We start from the raw sequence: 16,558 nt of genomic DNA on the forward strand, positions 1-16,558 counted from the left end.
TGTGATGTGAGAGATTCCCCAAACCAGGATGGGCGTTTGACTTTTTCCCTGGGGAAGGTCTCTTTACAAATTATCTGTTTCTAGCTTTCCACCCCCAAACTCTCCTGCTGAGTTAGTAGTTTCTGGAGAGTTCCCAAGTATGATGTTACTCAGCCGGGTTGGAAGGCCCTAGCCCAGATACACTCTAAGAGCCCTCCTGATCCTGGCCTTGAGAGATCATTGTTCCCAAGTTGGTGATGAAGGAAAGACATCTGTTAGTGCTCGTCCCGCCTCTGGACCTTTGAGGCAGCAAACAGGTACTCACCGTTGCTGCTGTCTTGCTGTTGCTATGACTGCGGGGTGACCACGGTCCGCCCCAAGTGGAGGCCTCCTTTCTGGGTGACAGACTGCATTCATGTCGAATCTACTCTAACCCTCTTAGCAGTTCTGTGAAGTCAGCCAGGAATTAGTGTCCCTAATTATGAGTGACTCTGAGACTCGGAGCTTAAGGAACATTCCCAAGTTAACACTGCAAGGCTAAGATTTGAACTCAGGTTTCCTGACTCCAAATGCGGTTCTCTTTTTGTTTACACACATTTATGCAAATAACAGAAGGAAGTGAACCCATGTGGGCAGAGGACTCAGAGGGCGGAAGGGGGAACTATTGACGAGGGTCATTTATAAAATCATAAAACTCAAAATTTAAAAGACCTGACCTCGTGTGAGAACGAGACTGTGATTTGTCCCCTTGCAGATCCAGGTGGGATTCAAGTCTAAAAATACAAGCTTGGCTTAGAGGTTAGAGAGGCGGCTTAGGGGGTGCAATTTGAGGGGGTGCTCACGCTCAGGGCCATGCACGGAGGGTCTGTACCTGGGAGTTAGGGCCCCCTCAATTGCTGTGCCTCAGATGCCTCACTGGCCTCCCCCTAGCCCTGACCCTCATCGGAGGCAAAGAAACTGCACTTGCTTTGATCGACCCTCTAACTTTTGATGCCCCGGCCACAGAGCTGTCTGGAGCCTTGTTCAGTTTCATTAATGAAGCGATAGGCCTGCTGGCATCTACCAGAGCAGGTTTGATTGTTAAAGTTAGAGAAGTCCTGAGTTGGATGCCACCTGTAGCTGCCTGTGGCCTGGTCTCCTGAGCTGGTCAACCCAGGGAAGTCACTTAACCTCTCTGGGCCTTATCTGAACAATGGAAAGTAACACAGCACCATGAGAGGGGAGGAGACTGCCTCAGCTCAGCACTTGTAAAACAAGGAGGGGGTCGGGGGATGTAAGAGCTCACAACTCTTCACGAAGCACATCTGTGGAGTTGTTTTAAGTCCAAATTTACTACCTGTGTGTGTATTACGGTTCATTACCCACTGTGAGGCAGCCGAAGGGCCACTTACAGGAGGAATCACAGCTGTGGAAGTAAAATTCCTGTCAAGGAGCTGGAGTTTGTTCTTAAGTAATTGCTCCTGACTCACACGTGTGGGGATGTTTTGCTTGTGAGTTTTGCATTTCCAAACTGACGGAATCACACGTTTGAAAACGCCTGTTAATGAAGAGTATTGGCAAATTGACAATTACGAGTAAGCAGCCGTGGAAACTGTCATATGCCTCTTTGTTAATGACGTTTCTTTTTGAAACGCTAGCTGCCTGCTGAACTGGCAGGAGAATAAACTGGTAACATACACGCAGAGGCAACATTTTTGCAAAATGTCTGTTACTGATGAATGTCTAAAGCAAAAGGAAGTGATCTATGAAAAGAAGCTAATAGTTTTTTGTTTTTTTTTTTAAATTAGACACTAAAAGTTGTTAAAGAGGTATTTCCAGCACTGTTGTATTTCTCCACGAGGGACTGGGTCTCCAGCACTGAAACCTCCAGTTGACCCAGTGAGATGTCTAGGACAAAGTCTAATTGGGCAGTGACCTCGCAGGTCTAGGGAACTGAAGGAGTTAATGCTTGACCTGTAACCAGTTCTCCTGGGGAGGGGCCTTGAGCTTGAATAGGAATGTATGGCATTTGAAATATTTCTTCTTGAAGGAGAAAATGGAAAATTTTCGTGTGTGTACCTGGTAGGTGACTCATCCCTCCACTAATGAGTAGAGAGGTAAATCGTTCCATCTTACTCTCTGGTGGCCGGTGGAAGCGACACGTTCTCGCTTCTTCTCAAAACGAGGCATGTTTATTTGTTTGGACTGCATCCGGCTGGCTGGCTTGGTTGAGACTGCATTTCAGACATTGTGGCTGGTGCTCCTCAAAGAAATGGATTGGCACCGGAGGGCAGCAAGCCGAAGGAGTAGGGACAGAGATTAAGTTGCTGGAATAACCTTGAGGGCGATGTCTTTCTGTCTCCAGGCGCCCGTTTCCACCCGGAGACCGCGTCACGTTCAATGGGAGAGACTGCCTTTGTCAGCTGTGTGCGCAGCCAATGTCGTCCAGCCCTAAAGAAGCCTCCTGCTCCAGCAGTAAGTGCCCCGGCCACCCGCTGACATGAGTCCCTCATAGCCCAAAGGTAGCTTAGGCAAGTGCCTTCCTTTTTGTGAAACTGGCTGGAGCCAAGCAGAGTCCCCCGTCTGAGGCATTTGCAATTATAAAACGTGAAGCCCTCACTAAAACCCACGAGTAAGAAGCATTTCCCTGATTTCAAAGACATCAGTAGAACTGGACATCAAACTGTGCATTTTGAGAGCAAAAAAGGGAAAAGAATGATAAGACTTGACACGAGAAATGCCCATTCCCTTAGTCTTGGAGGATGAGTTATGCGGACATTTGATGGTGGAGTGCAATAGCTCTGTGTGTTAAAAAAAAGCTGTACCCAGCGATGGTTTATACTTACCCTTAATTCTTTATGTTTGTGATCCTTAAATATATATTCACTTGGAGGGTTTCTGACACTTACTCATTGAGTGTGTTGAGCACCTACAGTGTGCGCACTGGAGATACAGGGATGAACAAAGACGCCGCATCCGTGGGAAGCTTACTTGCTAGCAGGAACAAGCAGACCATAGATGGATACACAAAAATACTTAATATATGAAGAGAATAAAAGTAGGAAGAAAAAGTGGGGTAAAGGGCTGCGTTTATAGGGGGCGACTGGGGGAGACCTCTCTTAAAACCCTGAGGAGAATCTGAAGAAATGACACAAGATATACAAGTGGCATGGGATTCATCATTCCTCATGATGAGGTCTTGTGTGACCCGTGGGAATCTAGAGAAAACTAACTTGCCCCCAAACCTTCCCCCAGCTAACTTCCTAAGAGTACCGGTCGGTCACACTATTTCTTCTAGTAAATACCATTGGGTAAGTCAGTGAACTTACTTACAAGCAATGAAACTCTACTTCCAGCTCCTTCCTGGGACATTAGGAAGTAGACCAGAAGTTTCCCTTGGTTTCTGTGAATTTTGCCAGTCTTGGGGAGGGCTGGAATAAATCATTGCACTAAGCCCCTCCAGTCTCACTATATAAGAATGAAATCAGCCACTTCTCATCTGGAGGAATTCTATGCAATCTATAGCAGGGATTCCAAGTCTTTTTGTTAAAGAATAATCCTTACACTTAGAGAGAGAGAGAGAGAGAATGAGAGAATGTTCTGACCAAAGCAGATGCATAGAAATTGTATTTGACCATTGGGAGGAAAGAAGAATATAAATGTATGAGGGTGCCTGATTCAACTTGACTGGATCCTTGGCATGTGAATTTGTAAGCCCTGTTGATAAATCACAGCAGCCTGAATAGGATAAGAGTACAAAGCAGGCCCTAGTCCTAGACACCTCGGGGAGTTCTAGTGCTTCACTCTTCTTACCTGCCCTGCCCCAAGCAGATCACTGGGAAGGTGATCTGGGGTGGGACTTGTCACCCCATTATCTGGGAAGGCCTGAAAGTATACAGCCAAAAACTTTGGAGGAGTTCTTCAGTTTGGTTAAGAAGCAAAGGATTTGGGGCACCTGGGTGGCTCAGTTGGCTAAGTGTCCGACTTCAGCTTAGGTCACTATCTCACTGTTTGGGGGTTCGAGCCCCACATCAGGCTTGCTGCTGTCAACACAGAGCCCCCTTTGGATCCTCTGTGCCCCCATCTCTGTCTGCCCCTCCCCCCCATACTCACTCTCTCTCTCTTTCAAAAATAAATAAACATTAAAAAAAAAAAAAAAAGGGGGCACCTGGGTGTCTCAGTCGGTTAGGTGTCCAACTTCGGCTAAGGTCATGATCTCGAAGTTTGTGAGTTCGAGCCCTGCATCGGGCTCTGTGCTGACAGCTCATCCTGCTTCGGATTCTGTGTCTCCCTCTCTCTCTGCCTCTCCCCTGCTCATGCTCTGTCTCTCTATGTCTCTCAATAATACATAAACATTAAAAAAAAATTTTTAAGGAAAAAAAAAAGAAACGGAAGTAGATATTTTTAAAGGTTTCCTGTCCTCTTTGTCCGTGCAGTTGGGGAACAGGGTTCCTCATCACCGTGCTACCAAAATGGTTATTCCAATTTTTATTAAACATGATTTGGCTTTATCTGTATTTTCCATCTTATGACTTACATGTTATGCACACAATAAAGAAATAAAAATTTTAAGTGTGAAAATGTATCATACTCAAATTCATTGTATCTTTAATGCTAGATGTAATAACAGTTGCTCCTGTGCAAATTGTTGGACAAAATCATATTTTCTCCTTTGCCCTCAAAGGATGAAATCTCTTTTCTATGCAACTGCCTTGGTCAGAACAGTTTTATTTTCAACAAGTACTTGTCTATTTAGATCAGTACTCAAATAACATTTATGGGGCATGTGGGTGTCTCTTAAAAAAAGAGTTCATATATATGGATACACATATGCAAAATACCCAAACCAGGCGGGCACACAAATACTAGAGCAAGGGAATTTTCAGCAGGTTGCTGAAATTCACTGGAGCATAATTAGAAAACACTTGGTTACTCTTTGTAATTCTTTTAAGAATTGTCCTATACATTAAACTATCCTCGTGTGACTTTAATTCTTATTTTAAAAATTTCTTAAACTTGGGACACCTGGGTGCCTCAACGGGTTGAGCGTCTGACTCTTGATCTCAGCTCAGGTCTTGATCTCAGGGCTGTGAGTTCAAGCCCCACGTTGGGCTCCACACTGGTCTCTGTGCTGGGCGTGGAGCCTACTTTAAAAAAAATCTTAAACCTGGAAAATCTCCCTAAATCAAAGCAAAAAGTGAAATGCCTCTTTGATACTGTTCACAGAGTCAATGAAATAGATCAGAGAGCCAAGGTCCTCTTTCTCCTTTGAAATGTTCTTTGAGAAACGAATTTGCTCTTCTGAACTGCAATTTTATTTCACGATCGGTGGCTGGTTTCTCATCATCACTGAATAGGAGGTGAAAGACAGTGTGAGAGGAAGAGAAGAAGTAAAGGGTGGTCAACAGAAGCTAAGTCAGTGATGTGATGAGGATTCACACAGAACAATTTCTGCTTGAGCTTCCTGGATAGGGGTGTGGTTTCTGCTACAGCCAATCAGGAGCTACCTTGTCTGCACTGCCCTGGTTTAGAGAAGACTCCCTGTGGGGTGCCTGTGATGTCATGGTGCTCCCTTCCACCTTACATTCTTTTCACCTTTATATGTATTTTGTCTTTTCATCGAACACTGTCAGAGTACTCACCGTGGATCAGGTCCTGTATAACTGGTCCATGCATTTTAACCGCTCCAGATGCCGTACTGTATACTTGATGTCTATGTCACAACATGGACACCACTTTAACATGGAACCTCGAACGGTGGCCTGACGTGTCCGCATGTTTACCTGAGTGTCCTGCCTCCTTTCTACACACCATAGCTGTCTTGCTTTTTTAGCAAGATTTGATGAATGGAAACCATCAGGAAGTTATTCATGGAAGCAAACTACTTCCCTTAATGATGATCGCCCCTGAATTAGTTAAAACTCTTGCTGCATCCAGTCCAATGCAATTGGAATCCAATAAGCAATAAGCCTTCTATAACACGGAGTGATAGTAAAAATTTCTTCAGAGGGTTGTGATGAACGTTAATTAAGCTGTTTTTACTGCTTAAAAACCAATTGCCCCGTCTAGCTGATCCACACTTTAAAAATTAAAAGCGACATCCAGAAGACATTAAGTCCTACTAGAAGGTCATGTGCACTAAGGCTTAATTTTTCTCCGGGCTTCACGTGTTTGCCAGCAGTTGAGGAACTGGATTCACAGGGGTTAAGGAGCCATTTGAGGGGGAGGTACGTGTGTGGTATCCTAGGGTGTAGGGAATCGGGTTTGGATTGTCGTTTCCTCCATGGCGTCTGTCTATTTCAGGCACCTGAGCAGGAGTGGGCTGCTGTCTACAATTACCTTTTCCATTTCAAAGGGTGTCTGACTAGTGTCTGATTGCGTGCGGGTTTGGTGGATTGACGAGGCGACCACCCACACACAGATACAGGCCAGCCCACCTTCCTCTCTCCCCACCTCTGCACAGCATTCTCATGATTCCAACTGTGGTAGGAATTCCTACAGGTATCGGGGCAAATGCTCTAGTTGGCCTGAATTTAAATCCTTTCAGATAAAGAATCATGTGCATGTTTTCAAAGGCGAGGAAGAACTTTTCCATTATTTTCCATTTCTATTCTGTGCAATAGCTTTTAATAGCTGCAAGGTAATTTTTATTTTATCTTAAATTCTCTCCCCAAAATCATCTGCAGGTTGAGTGGGACTTGTCTGCCGAGACGCCTAGCAATAGGCGGGGTAGTGATGAGCCGACGCTGCCGTCTGGCTGACTGGGTCAAGTCCTAGCTCTGCCTCTTGCTAGCAATCTCTTTACCTCCCCAGCCTCCATTGCCTTGTCTGTAAAATGGGATGGTAATAGTTACCTACCTTGTAGGAATTAAATGGGTACATATATGAAAGTGTGGTTTAGCTCTAAGGCAGTAACTTCCTGTTCTGGCATTCATTTCTGAATATTCGTGTGAGGCCGTCACTCCTTTTTGTGACATTGCTTTTCACTCTGCTGTTCATGATGTGTCTTTATCTGCTCATTGGATACCTTGCATCAGTTTAAAAACCAGTGAAGGTAGGAACACATCCGCACAGATAACCCATGGATTCTTGGAGTTTGACTCTTGGTGATGTGTTTTAGGGCAGGATCTCCAAAATCAGATCTGTGCCTCCTTGTTTACATACTTTTTTCCTGCGGGAGAGGATGTATGGGTTCTGAACATGTGGTGGCTGGTTTGAATCCCATTTCTACCACACACAGGCTGTGTAGCCTTGAAAGCTCAGTCTCTGCCTCCATTTGTTTTGTTTGCCTACAAAACAGGAAACAATAGTTCCTTTTTCAATGGATTGTTGTGCCGATTCATGTGAATAACATGTTTGAAAGATTCATGACATTTAATAAGCTCATCTGTATGCTCACCATTATTCTTTATGGAACTTACAAGACTAGAACTTGAGCTTTAGAGCCATTTAGAGCCAGAAAGGAACAAAAGAAGAAGGCAGAACATAATGGTTAAGAATATGGCCTCTACATTTTAGAAAGCCTGGGTTGGAATCTTTAAAAAACATTTATTAAATTTATTTTTTATTTTTTTTTTAACATTTATTTACTTTTGAGAGACAGAGAGACAGAGCATGAGCAGAGGAAGGCAGAGAGAGAGGGAGACACAGAATCTGAAGCAGGCTCCAGGCTCTGAGCTGTCAGCACGGAGCCCGATGCAGGGCTCAAACTCACGAACCGCAAGATCATGACCTGAGCCGAAGTGGGCCGCTTAACTGACTGAGCCACTGAGGCGGCCCCCCCTCCCAAATTTTTTTTAATGTTTATTTATTTTTGAGAGAGACAGACAGACAGAGTGCAAGTGGGAAAGGGAGAGAGAGAGAGGGAGACACAGAATCCGAAGCTGGCTCCAGGCTCTGAGCTGTCAGCACAGAGCCCGACGCGGGGCTCGAACTCATGGACCACGAGATTATGACCCGAGCTGAAGTCGGTAGCCTAACCAACGGAGCCACTCAGGCACCCCAACTGGTTGGAATCTTAATCCTCCTTCTGCCTAGGCAGGGAGCCTTGGACAAGTTCTATGACATTTTAGAACCTTACTACCCTCGTCTAAGACTTGGAAAATAACTACATCCAGGGGTTATTATGAGAGTTGAATGAAATAGTGCAAGAGAGGACAGTCTAAATGTGGAGACAGTTCTTCTAAAAACAGTGGAAGAGAACCCCTAACAGATGTAAGGCCTTGTTCTGTGTCCCAAGACATGAAACTGGAAAGATAGAGTGACAGGGCCAGGTCTCATGAGGCCTTGGGAAGCCTGGCAGTGTGGAACTCCTGAGAATAGCTTTTAACCTAGAGGATGACCGGATGAAAACAATGTTCTAGAAAGATCCGTGTAGTAATGGTGGTAGTGGTATGCCAAACCGGTGACATGGGATCAGCCATTGAGGTTGGGGAGATCATTGATTGCGGGTAGAGGTAATAGCAGGGGACAAAGACGATGAATGTAAATGTCAGAGATACAGGTTGTCACTCATTCATTCAACAGACATTTCTTTGAGTACCAACAATGTTCCAGCCACCAGGCAAATTCTTTATTAATATAGTTAACACATTACTGTGATACAGTTGTCACGACTCTTGCATTTTAGTTGTTTAGATGTGTGCCCACCCACCTCCACCACCACCACCAGATAATGAACTCACTCACATAAGGACCCTATTTTCTCTGTCTTCCACAAGGTCTAGCATGTTAAGCCCTACATAGGCATCCTGGAGATGGAATCAAAGCCATCTCTTTCTCTAAATGGGCTAATAACAATATTCTCTTTTTTAAGGGGTTTAGGTGTTCCTTGTAGAGTAATACAAATATTACAGAAAAGCTCAAAGAAGGAGATGGAAATCACCTGAAATCCCATCACCAAGAGATCATCTCCATGACCATTTTAGTGAACATTCTTCTGGATTTTGCTAAGTGCTCTAGATGTGTACAGTTTTACATAAATTCTTCCCATAGCAATTTGTTCACCTGTCTTCTTTTCAAAAACCATTTATTATTTTGAGTGTCACACAAAAGACTGGAAGCCTTGAATTTGCTTAGGCCCCTTGGCAACAGGGCCAGTGAGCATGTCTCCTGGCCCAAGATGCTTTGCGTCTCTATTATGGCCGTTATTACTGTAGATTCCTGCTAGTTCTTCGTATGTTTATCTCTCCTACCAGACTGAGAGCTACTTAATAACAAGGGCTGTTGTTTTGTTTTGTTTTGTTTTGTTGTTTGGTCCTTATGAATCTCACTGGGCACACAGCAAATGCATGAATATTCATTTAGTGAGTAAATTGATGCCAACCCTGGAGGGCCTTTGAGAGAATGAATCTCAGCTCCCAGGTCTGGAATATTGAGTTCTGACAACTGTTTGAATGAATGGGTGAAGCTGAAGAATGAAGATGTCTTTTGTAATGTTGTGAAATCATATAGGTACAGCTTGAGTGCGTTGGGTGGTAAGGGTTATCGGCATGTTTAAACTCAGTACCTTTATTTGCTTATTTACATGACTTCTCCTTCATTTAATGAAAGGAGAAGCGGTGATTACTTCAGATACATTTGTTGATGACAGTCGCACAGGTTGGGTTCTGGCCTGGTCTAACATCCTGTATCTGTTCCAGTATTGCTGTGTTGACTACGGAAAAGGGTGTTGAGAGCGTTTGGAATGTACATAGTAGCCAGAGGGTCATTGCAAAGAGGCAAAGTATGTTGCAAAAAGGAGCGTTATTATTTAGACTTTGTAAGCTGAAATCTACAACAATGAGGAGTCAGACATAAAGACCCCAGAGTGACACATCTTTTCACTTCACCAGAGCTTGGATCCACCTCAGTCGTAAGAAAGGAGGAGAAATTTCTGCTTATTAGGGAATGGGTATAACTCACATGGAAGAAAGTGGAAGTGAATACTGAAAGCATCTTAGCAAATGGAAAGTTAGTGACATTTTGTTATTTGCTTTGTTTCAATAGCTACGCCTCTTACATAATAAGATCCACACCTTCTAACAATGTGTTGGTAAAACTAGGATTTTAATGATTGGATCAGCAGTCATTCTTCAGATTATTTTTAATTTTTCAGTAGCAGTAAAAATCGAGAGTTGTATGTCCCTGTAGATTGTCCCAGAAGGATATTTGAGAAATTGCTGTTAGAACTTGTCTCCAGCAGGGAGGGAGGGAAGGAAAGTATTTTTACTATATGAAAAAAATGTACAACCATGTGTATACATTGTCTATTTAAAGCCAAAGTAGATTTAGAAATAACACGAATTTTATAAAATAAAATGAAAGACTAATCCAGACTAAAGTCTCAGTGCATTTTGCCCTTGCTGTGACCTTCAGTGCATTTGTATTAAGTAATTGGTCACCTGATGAAAACCCTGAAAAGGATATTCTACCCCTTCTTTCCTTCTTCCTGTCTCTGGGAGGGAGTGAATGAGCTGATGTTTTCTGAGTATTGAACCTGAGACACTGACATGGAACTCAAGTGTGATTTCCTCTTTGGCAAGAGCTCATGTATGATGAATGACCATAGCCAGTTAAAGATTTATCATAAAACTCTTCACCAGGTTAAAGTTCACAACTAAATTAGGGAGATCAGTACAAAAAACAACCCTTCTTGGTATATTTTTAATTGAAGTGCAGTTCACATAACAAAACTCACCATTTTAATGTGAACATTAGTACATTTACAATATTGTACAACCACAACCTCTATCTAGTTCCGAAACATTGTCATCGCCTCGAAAGAAAACCCCATACCCACGATGGGGTCCTGTTTCCTCCTCCCAGCCCCTGGCCACCACCGATCTTCTGTCTGTTTCTGGATATTTACAGATTCTCAATATTTCATATAAATGAAACACTTAAATGGCCTTTTGTTTCTGTCTTCTCCCACTTAGCTTAATGTAGTCAAAGTTCATGCAGGTTGTAGCATTTATCAGTACTTCCATTCCTTTTGATGGCTGAATAATATTCCATTATGTGGCTAGACCATGATTTGTTTATCTGCCCCTCTGTTAACAAGCGTTTGGATCAGAGCCATCTTTTGGGTGTTTTGAATAGTGCTGCTGTGACCGTACGTGGATGACTATTTGAGCTCCTCTTTTTAATTCATGTGGGTCCCAGTACAGGTTTAAGAGGGGTTGGCCAAGGACTATCCCAAATATCAAAAGCAGTGAATCTCCCCCTGTGAACTGTTGAGCTGGCGTCCACTAATGCGTCACAGGGTGGCAGGCTGAGACATGACCACCGCTGAACGGTCCCAGGTAGCAGCCTTCACCTGGGGCACCTTGTTTGTGCCCTCTCCCACTCTTTCTTCTTCGTTCCTACTCATTTTCTTCCTCCATTGCTGGTTGTAACTTGAGCAGAGGACTCCTTAGTCTTGCTGGTTTCTAGTCTGACCCTCCATTTCTAAACCCTGTCTAGCAGAGCATCAGCAGTGCGGAGGACTCAGGTTTTGAACTTCAGACATGTCAGTTCCGTCTTCCTGCACAAATCTGTATATCGGTTGCCCTTTGGAGAGCTGGCTCAGGGATCACACAACGTTTACAAGGATGTCTGGATTATACTTCTTAAGCAGAAAGAACTGCTACAAGCCCCCAGAGACGTGCCCGTAGAGCCGGGTGCTGGGTGAGTAGTCATTTACTCTCTCCCGAGGGAGGCCCCTGGCAAGGACGCCCTTTCCACTGAAGCTATGGCCTGAACTCTTCACCCATGCAGGTTGGAAATTAGTGTCCTTGAGACTGCCATGTGACCATAACCTTTTCCAAGAGCATCCCATGATCAGGTGGTGTTCGGCTCTGTTTCCATGACGCCCCTACCTCCTCTCGCCATCCTGGTGGCATTTTCACTCAAAAGAGACTCCTACTTTTGATCTCCCGTGAATCCCTGTGGTGATCACATCGTCCAAAATGATGCTGAGCAACCACACGAAACAAATGGACACTGACAGTTGTGGGGGAAGGGCCGAAGAGTAGTGAACCTTCAGGCCTGTCCTCCACCAGCTGGGCTTTTGAGATTGTTAGCTGAGAATTTTCAAGCTGTGATTGTACTGAGTAGGATGATGGTTTACCCCATGAACGTAGCCCCCCTCCATTCTTTAGAGTTCCGAAGATATGCATGTGAACACACATGTACACACGTGTGCGTGCACACGCATATGCACAGACTTCTCTTTCACAGGACTTTAAACCTCAAAATTAGAGTAGATGACAAAATAGTACGAATGTTTTAGGCTCATATTTTTTATCTCCCCTCAAAGAATCCCCTCCCATCGCTAGAAAGTACAAGCATGTGATCATTTTTATTTGTAGTTTGGAGAATGGAAGAATAGTTGTTCAGGAAATTCTCACACAATGCAGTGGATGTCAAAGTTCTAACCACGTCTAACCAGCTTTCAATATCATTTTCAAAGTATATGCTCGGTTCTATAAATGCGTGGTCTCAGATACTTGGCATTCTTACTGTACATAAGGCACCCACATCACTCAGCCATGGCGAGCAGGCCAGGGGCAGCGCAGTGGGAAGTAAGGCCCATTGGAACCCGTATAGAGTCCAGTGCTGAGGGCCGTGGCGTGTACATGGGCCATCCAAAGCCGTCATCCCAAAGCAACTCACAGAGACTCTCAGACTCTCCATGCTTTTGGGGTGCAGGCCTGGGTTGGTACCATATATCCATGACACACCGTCTTCTATTTCTTTGATGTTTATCATCGTGCCTGGTAGCAGTAGCCACGAGGTTCCTGCTTAGTAAATTCATAATCACTTAATGGAGAAGAAAGGCCAACAGTCTGGCTCCTTTGAATTTCCCATTCGGATCCTGGTCACGAATATGGGCAACACACGCACACAGTACTAGTTAGAGGAGAGGGCTTCCTGACCTTGAGAATTCGTAATAACTCCTAACAGAATTCTGTGAGATTGGAATTGGAAGATTCCAATGTGTAAATGGTCGGTATTTATGAAGATTATGAGCCAAGTAACCAAAATCCCTTAAGTATAGATGATATTCAGTTAAAAGAAGGAAAGATGGGATTTGTAGGACTTGGAAAGTGGCTTGCTGCCCCGCCTGCCTTCAGCTTTCCTGATGAAGACTGACAAATGGTTGCTGTTGTGGCCCACGAAGACTTGTTTGTTGTGCAGCATTGTTTTCCAAAGACAACAGGAATCTTCACTTAAAATAGCAGGTCCGAGGCTGCCCTGGCTTGTGATGTTTCCATTGTGGCCGTCAAGACAGCAAAGGGAACAACTGACCTAAGCAGGGACACGAGTGATATGGAAAAGTCTGGTTCAAGGTGATATATTTGGGCACCACATAACCTTTGTAAATAATTCATTTTTAGTGATTTGAGAAATAAATTCCTTATGGCCTTGAGAGGCCGTTAGCCGTGGAGCGGCAAGTACATTGTACCTGCACGAACTTTCCCACATACCCCCACCCCCACCAGTATTTATCTGATGACCTCATATTGCTTTTTGGTTATACTGGCAGCATAGAATTTCAGAAGTCAGAAAATGCTTTTTAAAACTGATTATTGGGGTTCCTGGATGGCTCAGTCGGTTAAGTGTCTGACTTTGGCTCAGGTCATGATTTCAAAGTTCGTGGGTTCAAGCCCCGCATCAGGCTCTGTGCTGACAGCTAGCTCAGAGCCTGGAGCCTGTTTCAGATTCTGTGTCTCCCTCTCTCTCTGACCCTCCCCTGCTCATGCTGTCTCTCTCTCTCTCTCTCTCTCAAAAATAAATAAAATATTAAAAAAAAATTAAAGGGGCGCCTGGGTGGCTCAGTCAGTTGAGCGTCCGACTTCGGCTCAGGTCATGATCTTGTGGTTCATGGGTTTGAGCTTCACGTCAGGCTCTGTGCTGACAGCTCAGAGCCTGGAGTCTGCTTCCAATTCTGTGTCTCCCTCTCTCTCTGGTCCTCCCTTGTTCACACTGTCTCTGTCTTTCTCTCAGAAATAAATAAAAAACATTTAAAAAACTTAAAAAAAAAAACAAGCCCTGATTCTTACTAAGTGCTTAGCCCAACACGTTTACAGTTTCACCTTGTGTTTGGGCCTCTCCCCATCCTTTCTTAGGGTGACCCCACACCCGTGGTGTCCACCATGACATGCTATAAAACACCATTGTGGACTCATTCCTGTGACTTGGTTTAAATCTTTTTTTTAAAACTGGAGTGTGGACAGTCAGTATCTGTCTACTCATAGAGGTCTGGTTTGGAACGTGACCACATGGCACAGCCTAGACGATAAAAGGAAATCAACATCCAACAATATCCATGTATTCAATTTACATTCCTATCGCTGCTCAGTGTGATGTGCCCTTTTTGGTCAAGGAGAGGTTTTCAAATACCCAAATCTTTTATATCTCAAAGACGTTAAGGGGCCCCTGGGTGGCTCAGTCGGTTAAGCGCCCGACTTCGGCTCAGGTCATGATCTCNAAATTCTAGGGCAACTCTTATTTTTAAAAATAACATAAGGAGAGTCTGGATGGCTTTTTGCTTTGTTTTGATTTTTTGTAATCCATGGACTGCAAACTGAAGGGCCTATAAAAAAAGACGAGGCTAGTAACACTGGTGTAGTCACCGTCAGTTCAAAAGTGACAACAGGTGGCAACTGACATTTAGACTCTGTGGAGGGATAGAAACCCTAGCAAACTGGAAATATCTGTCCTGTATAAAGTGGGCAGCCACTACACGCCTCCAAACCGTTATCCATGAAGGAACCCACGTGTCAGAGGCTGATCTGACACGTGTTAAAGACTTGTGGGAAGGCAGCTTGCTAACCTAAGAGAATCAGGTCACTCTTCTGTTGCGTCCCTTCTTTCTGTCGCTTTTGGGTAGAACAGCTGCTTCTCTAGCATTCTTCTGTCACCGTGTTATATCACACAGATAATGAGAGACCCACGTCCTGTATAGGAACAGTTGAATGACAAGATCCGGTGTCATCAAATTCGGGATCTCAAGTTAGGCAAACTCTGGAACTTAAACTTGGTTTTTGTTTTGTTTTGTCTTGAAGTTCTTGGGTCCTGGCCCAGGGATAAAGTGCCTCTAGTTAACATTCTATTAAAAGGACACCACTTGAATAATTTATAGGGTCTCCAAAGTCTTACTCTACTTTCTAATAATAACAATCTAAATCTGAAGTGATTTTGCTTCTGTTTATTTTTTCCTCCCTGTGTATAGCCATGTATTTCTGTGCTAATCTTTGGTGATAGCAAATTGAGTTTCTTTTTGATTATTGTTTTTAAAAAAAGGATTTCAAGGAAAGCCTCAATGTTCTGGAACTTATGTGGGCAGCAGTTTAAATACTGAAACCTGATTTCTTTTTGTTCTTAATTAAAAATTTTTTTTTCAGTAAAGTAAGGAGATACTCGGAACTGACTTAAAATCCTTGTGGACATTTATTTATTTATTTATTTTTAAATCTTATTTATTTTGAGAGAGAGACAAAGCTAAATTGGGAGAGGGGCAGAGAGGGAGACCGAGAATCCCAAGAAGGCTCCACACTGTCAGCACAGAGCCCGATGCAGGGCTTGAACTCACGAACCGTGAGATCATGACCTGAGCTGAAATCAAGAGTCGGATGCTTCACTGGCTGAGCCACCCAGGCGCCTCTCTCTGTGGACTTTTTATAACCTCACAGGATCTCAGCAAGCATCGATTAAATGGGGAAAGTCTCCCTCTGGTCCCTTTTACAATTTACATCATTTTCACAACAATTCTGTACTTACACAGGCTTTCCCCTCCTGTGAACACCTCGTACTCGAGTTCCATCTGTTTTTGCCCATTGATAGCACAAGAGGCTATAATCAGGAAAACAAACCCGAGATTGGAGGTCTAGGGTCTGAGAAACCCCGTCAGCTGTAAAGACCTGGGTTCACATTTGCAAATACAAGAATCCCACTGTGCAGTTAATTGGACACTGTTGAGCTGTGTGGCTGTGTGCAAAGCCAGGGCCCACCCTGGGCTTTCGTGTACTGTGTGTGAAGTGAAGCATTAGCGTCACATGGTCTTGAAGGCCCCTCCTGCTCTTAAGGGCTCTGTGATCCGTAAAATCCAGATAATCACTGCTCTTCCAGGTGAGCATGAGCCCCGAGAGCGGGTCGAGAGAACAGACACACAAGACCTTTCAAAAGTTGTAAGCTGAACAATAGCCATAATGATAGTAATGTTAAGATGATGATGATGATGTCAACAGACGAATGGATCAAGAAGATGTGGTTTATCTATACCATGGAATACTACATGGCAATGAGAAACANCTATAGGAGAAAAATATAATCCTGAAAATAAAAGAAAATGGTCAGAGGATAAGAATCTAAACACCCATGCTCTGTGGATAAAATGTTGCAATGTAATTAAATTGGTGGATAAACTAACATGATGAGAATGGACCTATATATATATTTATTCTATGCACACAATAAAAAGAGATGGAAACTCACTTAGGAGTCTAAAAAAAAAAAAAAGATGATGATGATGATGATGATGAACCTAGAGAAACCAAAATGCCTCCCCCAGAGACTGACAGTGGGCCTTGCCTGCTTGTTAAGGGCAAGATGAAACACAGGTTTTGTGAGATTATTC

At 43.7% G+C, this 16,558-nt stretch overlaps 1 protein-coding gene across 3 annotated transcripts in view; it reads left to right on the forward strand.

Annotated features, from left to right (window-relative positions):
- ABLIM1 (actin binding LIM protein 1) overlaps nucleotides 1-16,558 on the forward strand; it is a 312,956-nt gene that overhangs the window by 196,447 nt on the left and 99,951 nt on the right. For all 3 annotated transcript variants that reach the window (XM_077779560.1, XM_077779561.1, XM_077779559.1), the window contains exon 4: nucleotides 2,324-2,433. In XM_077779560.1, the coding sequence (XP_077635686.1) occupies nucleotides 2,324-2,433 (110 nt within the window). The remainder of the gene's footprint in view (nucleotides 1-2,323; nucleotides 2,434-16,558) is intronic.

This window comes from Crocuta crocuta, unplaced genomic scaffold (assembly GCF_008692635.1).
Source record: "Crocuta crocuta isolate KB4526 unplaced genomic scaffold, BGI_CrCroc_1.0 scaffold138, whole genome shotgun sequence".
NCBI lineage: Eukaryota > Metazoa > Chordata > Mammalia > Carnivora > Hyaenidae > Crocuta > Crocuta crocuta.